The sequence below is a fragment of the Anopheles merus genome, chromosome X (genome assembly GCF_017562075.2).
Source record: "Anopheles merus strain MAF chromosome X, AmerM5.1, whole genome shotgun sequence".
NCBI lineage: Eukaryota > Metazoa > Arthropoda > Insecta > Diptera > Culicidae > Anopheles > Anopheles merus.
This window is the reverse complement of record NC_054081.1, coordinates 23,260,907-23,268,962: the sequence shown is the minus strand read 5'-3', so window position 1 is coordinate 23,268,962 and position 8,056 is coordinate 23,260,907. Positions and strand designations below refer to the sequence as shown.

The following is an 8,056-nucleotide window of genomic DNA, read 5'->3' as shown; positions in this document are numbered from 1 at the left end:
ACTTGCTGGTTAAAAAAATGTTCTAGGAGGGTTCGTTATATTTTTATTTTATGATGCCGATATTGAAAAAGATTTCCTACAGAATGAAATTCTTATGTAACAAAGACCAGTTAAAAAATGGTTTTATTTATTTTTTTATTGTTATACTTATTCTGTTATATTTTTTCATTATATTAAGTGTAACAATATTAAACCCCAATTAAAACCCCCTTAAAGTAATTAAATATCTTCCTTATTCCATTCATATAAATCAGGTAGAATTTTTTCAAGCAAGGGCTGGTTCAGCTTGATCAGTAAAATGTTTTCCAACGTATCATCGTTCATTCTGGTCCGTTTATCAGATAAAACCAAACCAAGTGCGCTAAAAGCACGCTCCACAGATACCTGGTTTGATGGTACTGACAAAAGTAATGTCGCTACTTCATATAGTTCAGGATGAGTGGATTTTCGCATTAACCAAAAATTCCAAACATCAAAATGCGAGTTTTGATGGGCTTCTGCGTCCAATGATATCAGCTGCCGTAGAATCTTGTTCACGCTCGTTTGTATTTCTTCACCGCGCGGCTATATGAGGTGAAATATACAGCGAAATGAACTATTTGACAGGCGAAATATCTGACGAATAAAGCATCACAGCAACCAGCTGATGTGCAATGTAAATAAATAACGTGCACAAAATCGTAGCCAAATTCATTGAATAACTTCAATATCCAGTACTTCGTCAATTTTGAGTTAACAGTTCATAATTTCTTCCAATTAGTGAATGTTCTGCTTAAGAAGATATTATTTTTAAGTGAATTTCGAAAGCGGATGTTGTGTCTCCCCCAACCCTTTAGCTGTACCTGTCAGATATTTCGCCTGTCAAATAGTTCATTTCGCTGTATATTTCACCTTATGTAGCCTCGCGGTCAGCATTTTGTTCTGGCAATGATCCTCCGTAAAGTTCAGTAAAATACAAATCAAAATCACTGGAGCTATTTGGTGTCCCATTCGGAGCATTAGATGGTGATGATGATGAAGATGGTTGAACCTTAGCTTTACATAGATGGATGCGTTCCGATGTAGAGATGATGAAGCTCTATAATTATACGTAAATATCATTTTAATATGGAAACAAAATTAATTTAAATATTGAGTTATTTGTGGTCATCTTGGATCCACGTATCACACGTCTCAACTTATTGCCTAACGCATAAGACAACTGGATTTGTACTGCTTTAATTTGTGTCACAAACATATTTTTTAAAGGCTAAGTAATTGTAATTAAAATGTTGTTTTATGTAATGTAGAATGTAGAAATTAGAATGAAGTCTGAAATATGTTACTCACGCGAATTTCTTCTTTTTCTTCTTGATTAAAAAATTTAGAGTTCAAATAATTGAATCTTGGGTCAAGTAGAAGCGCGGCCTTAAAAACAATACTTTCTTTAAGATTTTTTAACCGATTTTTAAGGGCTTTTGTAAGCGGTTCAACGAAACGTTTTCCTGGAATTGAACCGACTTTCAAAATGGTCTTCATCCAGGATAGATAAAAATCGTTCAGTGATGTATGTTTGGCTTGCATGGCTTTTGTTGAATTATAGACAGGCTCAAACGCCGCTACATATTCTTTTATAAAATCCCATTGTTCTGTTAAATCTGAAAAAAAAAATGAAATGTTGAGGTATTGAAAAAGTTTTTCGTTAATATAATAAATCTCACCTAATTCCGAATGCTGCTGACCCAGTTCGTTGAAGAAATCCTCCTGTTTAAAAAAATGGTTCAACATTTCGAAAATTCCTCCCCACCTGGTTTTTGAGTAGAGCGGTGGGAGAGATTCATTGTTAAAAACAGTCTTGTACATAATTTTCCGCCAGTTATTTGATACTGCAGTACATTTACGAATCTCTCCATCGAATGTCTTGACCACATCTACTACCGAAAGCTGCATGGTATGAACGGCACATCTTACAAGAGTGATATACTGGTAAAATTCTTTTTCAATGGCTTCTGTCAAATCTAAATAATGTTTCGGAAGTGAACAGTTTTCTTCGTCCTCAAGTGGGTTGAACATGACCTGGGCATCTGATTGAAGATTCTTAACGGCAGCGATCATGTTCGCACCATTATCACAGGTGACCGTGAAAATTTGTTCTAATAAAATTTCGTATTGAGAGAGTATTTCTAGAATCTTTGTTTTTGATATGTCGCAGGGAATATATCTTGAGAAAAACACAACTGCTTTATTCCTTAGTTCAGAATGGAATCGTCTTTATTCACTCAATGTGTACTCTGATCGAGTCTTGCAATGTTACTGCGTTATGCGTGTTACTATGCAACATCTCCCCCCTTAATTCACCAATACGGTTCAAACCTGGCTGGTGGCCTACGAATTCTTCGAGGTCTTTCCGCTTTCACGGGTTGAGCAGAAGATGCAGGCATTGGTGGAGTGGCTTGAGTAGTAACTGTGGACGATGATGTTTGCCAATTTTCTCCTTCAATTTCTTCAGCGGACTCTTCATCAGCTGAATAGTAATGTTCTTGTTCAGTCATTTCAATTGAGTTTTCAACTGCCTGTGGAGTTCCCAATTCAAATTCGTCAAAGAAAATAGTTAACAAATTTCCAGTGTCGTGACAATTTCTATTTCCACACGATGTTTCCTCCTGTAGACGCTTCTTCAGTTGATTTGCATGTGAGCGAATAATTCGCTGGTTGTCTTCCAAAAACACGTTGTAATTCACTCTACCGACTCGTTCGACTATTGATGCCGGTTTCCACTCCCAGGAATTATTGCGGTGGACTTGGGCATAAACCGCTTCTCCAGGATCGAAGAATTTTCTACCAGCTTCTGGCTTTTCATTTCGTGACCGTGAAACTGGAGGTAGTAATAATGACTGAACTGTTCGAATAGGCCGCTGAAACATCAATTCAGCTGGAGACTTATCTGGTGTAGGTGTGGTTCGATAAACTTGCAAAAAAGTCTGCAAAGCTTCATCTAAAGTCTCTCCTCCTGCTCGAATTTTTCGCAATGTACGCTTTAGTGTGTCCACGAAACGTTCTGCCAAACCGTTTGACTGCGGATGGTATGGTGCAGTACGGATGTGACAAATACCCAATTGTTTGCAAAATGCTTGGAATTCAAAGCTGGTGAACTGGGTACCATTATCAGAGACTATAGTTTCTGGAACACCAAACGTTGCGAATGATTGCGTTAAAAACTTGATAGTTGTCTTTGCTGTTGTAGTTTTGGTTGCATATACTTCTGGCCATTTTGTGTATGGATCAACTACAACCAAAAAATACACGCCATCTACAGGACCGGCATAGTCCACGTGTACCCGTAACCATGGCTTTTCCGGCACAGGCCAAGATTCAGGTGTTTCTTTGATTGGTGCTTTGCCAGCAGTGCAACATGAAGTACAACGCCGGACAAAGTTTTCGATATCGACATCCATTCCCGGCCAGAAAACGAAACTTCGAGAAATGGATTTCATTCGCACCATTCCAGGATGACCGCGATGGAATTGTTGAAGTACCTTTTTCCTGTAAATGTTTGGAACAACAACTCTGTTGTGAAACAAGATACATCCATCTACATGCGTTAACGATTCTTTTCGTGTGTAATACGAACGAATGTCTTGATTTTTGATTGACGACGCTTCGTTCGGCCAGCCTTCCCGGATGAATTTCAAAACAGCTTGCAGTGTTTCGTCCAATCTTGTTGCTTTTTGAATGTCAGCAAATGATACTGGTACTTGTTTCAATGATTCGTGCATGACGTTTTGAATATCCTCTTCAAGTGAAATCGAAGCTATAACGTAATCTTCCTCTGGTTGCTTGCAACGGTCGATTAGCCTTGATAGCATGTCAGCGCACCCAAACTCGGTGGTTGAAACATATTCGATGGTAAAATCGTAGTTTAATAACATCAATGCCCACCGTTGGAGTCGGTTTGCTGTGTGCAAAGGAATTCCCTTTTTTGAACCAAATATGGATAGTAAAGGCTTATGATCGGTTAAAAGAGTAAATTTCCGACCAAGTAAGTACTTATGAAATTTGGTTACCCCATAAGTAAGAGCCAGAGCTTCTTTTTCCGGTTGTCCGTAGCCTTGTTCTGCAGACGTTAATGTTCTTGAAGCATGTTGAATGGCTTTCAAATATCCGTTCGGAAATTTATGAAAAATGACTGCGCCAACGCCGGTGCTAGACGCATCTGCTGCAACGATGATAGGAAGATTCGGATCATAATGTGTCAACAGTAAGTCAGATTGCAGTACTTTCTTGAATTTTTCGAACGATGTCTGACAATCCGAATTCCACTTCCACTTCGTATCCTTCTTAAGCAATTGATCTAACGGGTGTCTGAGTTCATGCATGTTTCTCACAAATCGGCCGTAGAAATTCACAGCTCCTAAGAACGATCTTAATTCGGAAATGTTCGTTGGTGCTGGAATAGATGCGATGGTTTTCAGCTTCTCTGGGTCAGGACGTATGCCGTTGCGATCTACCACATGCCCCAAATAGACAATTTCAGTTTGATAGAAATGACATTTTTCCAGCTTGACGTGGAAGCCATATTCTTTTAAACGCTGAAGAAATGTGTCTAATGATTGCTTGTGTGCCTCCCAAGTTTTACCGAAAATTATAGCATCATCTAGAAATGTTCTAACGCCAGGAATGTCAGCAATCATACCGTCAACTAGTCTTTGAAAAGCTCCAGGTGCTGATTTGACTCCCGGTGCGAGACGGTTGAACTGAAAAAGACCTCTATGTGTGTTGATCGTAAGAAGGTGTTTAGATTCGTCTTCTACTTCTACTTGTAGGTATGCATCGGACAAATCGACTATGCTGAATACAACACTTCCGTTCAACTGTGCAAAAATTTCTTCAGGAGTAGGTAGAGGATAATGATTTGACTCTAAAGCTTCGTTAAGCCCCGTCGAATAATCCGCACAAATTCGAACTTTACCATTAGGCTTGCGAATGGCTACTATCGGAGCAGCCCACTCCGAAAAGTCTATTGGTGTGATGATGCCTAGTGATTGTAGTCTTGATAGTTCCGCATCCACAAGAGCGATAGTATTGAATGGTACTGGTCGTTTTGGACAGAAAACTGATTTTACATTGGGCTTCAGAAACAGTTTCACCTTCGTTTTTGTGCAATGTCCAAGCGAATCATCGAAAACTGTTGGATATTTCGATTGAAGCTGTACTATTCGATCCTTTGGACATGCTGATGAAACTTTCTTACACAGTACATCGAAGGGAATTGCCCATAGATTAAACCTATCTATCCAATCTATACCTATAACATTTAGGACTGGTGATGATGTAACAAAACAAACACATTTCTCTGTAATCGCATTAAGGATAACCTCGCATTCGAATTCACCGATAAGCTTGAGTTGTTCTCCCGATGCATTCGATGCTTCAATGGATGCTTGAGAAAGTTTCGGTTGACCCAAATGTTGCCATGTTGTTTTAGAAATAACTGTTATGTCACTTGCGGTGTCCAGTTGGAGTGATGTAGTTATGCCATTGATTATGATAGAGATAAATTTCCTTTTAGCAGTGTTTTTCGTGACATGATTAACGAAAATTCCCTGAGATTTCTTTTGATTTTGATTTTGATTCTTCTCACTCTTTTGATATGTGTTGTTGTTTGAAGATTTTGATCTCATGGCTTTACAGTAACCTTCCTTGTGGCCTACATTTTTGCACACTTTGCAGAGATGATCTGTAAAATTGCAATCCCGTACAAAATGCATTTTTCCACATTGCCAACAAGGAGTACGAGGGACAGTATTCGAATCTGATTTCGGTTGACGCTGATCTTTTGAATTGTCGAATCGGGAAGGCTGTGGCAAACGATACGGTTTCTTCTCTGAAACTGCATGCACGGAATGCTTCGATCTTGATTGATTTTCGATCATCGTTGTATCCGCTTTCAGATTGATAAGCCGTTGAAATTCTGCCATTAGTGTTTGAATGTTCACTTTAGCCTCCGGCGTCGCGTTTTCTATTCGAGATAGCAGTCTTGCTCTGATATCCGAGAATTCCGGAGCTTGCAGTCCGCAAATGAAAATTAGACATTTGAAATCGTCTAATTTCAAATTCTCGAACTCAGAATCCTCGCATGCCTTATTCACTCTTCCGCCGTAAGTGATGATATCTTCTAATGCAGATTTCACTATCTGCAAGCACTGGTACCTTTTGTGGAACACCGAATATTGCTTTCCGAAGATTTTTTTGAGAATATTGACGGTTTCTTCAAACGAATTTTCATGCGGTTGCTTCGGAAGAATGTAATTCACATACCGGCTGTGAGCGGACGTTTCCAGCTTCCTCAGCAAAAGTCGCACTTTCGCCTCGTCATTCAAACTGCTGGCATCGTTTTGAAAAAGGTCTTTGAAACGTACATACCATTTTTCAAAAGTGATGTTGTTTTCTTCATCGAAACGAAACTCCTCGATGGTTTTCGATAAAGATTCAAGGATTTCGTCAGGACTTCTAGTTTTAAAAGCAGCCATCTGTTGAAGAAGTTGAGCCATTTGGTTGATAACGGTTTCAAGGTTTTCATTGTTCATCCTTGACGCTAATTCTCGTTAGCTTCAGAATCTCGTGAGCTTCGGGTTCCGGGTTCAGTAATAATCCTCGTCGCCAAAATGATATGTCGCAGGGAATATATCTTGAGAAAAACACAACTGCTTTATTCCTTAGTTCAGAATGGAATCGTCTTTATTCACTCAATGTGTACTCTGATCGAGTCTTGCAATGTTACTGCGTTATGCGTGTTACTATGCAACAGTTTTCAAAAATTTTCCGGTGTGTCTATTATTCAGCTCAACCATTCCTATTGAATTTAATTTAGACAAAGAGTTATTCATACTTCATCAAAACTTTCACGATAGGTAAAACATGAAATTCGCTGCAAATCGCATGCGTGTTTTTAAAAAGATTAACTTGATAATGAGGATTATTACCAATTGTATAAATGACGACATCCTTTTGTAGTTCACAATAATATTGGATGTTGATCCCCAGTATGTGGCGTCCAAGACGAGTTGCGCAGTCAATTTTCAAGCATAACAGTTTTCCTTTCAAAATTGTGGTAAGTTCCTGGCGAATTTTTCGAGCAGCAACTCCAAGATGACAAACAATATTAGAACGGTTGAGGTTCATCTTCAACGCATAACAAATAGGTTTCACCGTAGCAATAGACGATGCGCAATCTCAGATTGCGCATATATTTATCTGTCAAACGGGTAGGTTTGATATATTTATCTGTCAAAAAAAAATTATATATCTCAGACATATAATCTTGAAAATTTATGCGCAATCTTGGCGCAATCTGAAATTGTATGGAAATGACGTTTATAGCTCAGGGTTGGATACGCGAAATGACATATATTTTGATAAAACGAATATATGCGCAATCTGAGATTGCGCATCGTGTATTAATACGGTTAGTGTGAAGCAAAAATGTGTGCTAAAGTGTTATAAATTAGAAATATGTAAACGTATCCGTCTAGTGTTCGGTTGTACCCATCTAATTTTCCATATTTTTGGGTGTCCTTATCGTTCACCAGGAGAAAACGATAGATGGAGGTTAGATACGTGCAGATATTTGCCTCCGCAGGAAGGTATGTTAATTAAAGTTGTTGTATTTGTAATTTTTCATTAAGCTGAAATTAAATAACTAATCGAATAAAATTAACCGTTTAACATTACGAATAATCGATGTTATCAGTGTTCTTCAGGAGTGTTCCAAGCTGTCCGAAGACACACAAATCCGATTCACCATCCGATTCGTATGCACCCAGCGGATTTCATGCGAAGGATATTGGAAAGCCATCAAAGAAGTGGGCATGATGGTAAGGAAACTTTGATTCTTTTTACTTTTAGATTTCTCATCCATATTTTTGTTTGCAACCTTGGATCGTCGTCGCGGGTCTTATGGGAACTGCGCTATCAGAGCAACAACCGGATGAGCATTTTGTTCCAGGTGGAAATCATCTCAAGTTTGGGAATTGAAGAGAGTTACGGCACACTGTGAACATCGTTGTAAACAATCGAT

The 8,056-nt window shown here is 38.7% G+C and overlaps 1 protein-coding gene across 1 annotated transcript; it reads right to left on the bottom strand.

The window, feature by feature from the left end:
- Positions 1 to 219: 219 nt before the first annotated feature.
- Positions 220 to 7,161, bottom strand: LOC121591114. Its single transcript, XM_041911507.1, has 3 exons — positions 6,963 to 7,161; positions 1,867 to 2,132; positions 220 to 564 (listed from the first exon to the last, which is right to left on the bottom strand). The coding sequence occupies exons 1-3, from the start codon at positions 7,159 to 7,161 to the stop codon at positions 220 to 222; spliced, it is 810 nt and encodes a 269-aa protein (XP_041767441.1).
- Positions 7,162 to 8,056: the final 895 nt, after the last annotated feature.

Excerpts from the sequence above, each read along its gene's own strand:
- LOC121591114 (XM_041911507.1), bottom strand. The coding sequence starts at position 7,161 with ATGAACCTCAACCGTTCTAATATTGTTTGTCATCTTGGAGTTGCTGCT. Across the intron at positions 2,133-6,962 it reads TGTCGTCATTTATACAATTG|AACAAATTTTCACGGTCACC; the intron begins GTAATAATCCTC and ends AAATTTTATTAG. Across the intron at positions 565-1,866 it reads AGATTCGTAAATGTACTGCA|CCGCGCGGTGAAGAAATACA; the intron begins GTATCAAATAAC and ends CACCTCATATAG.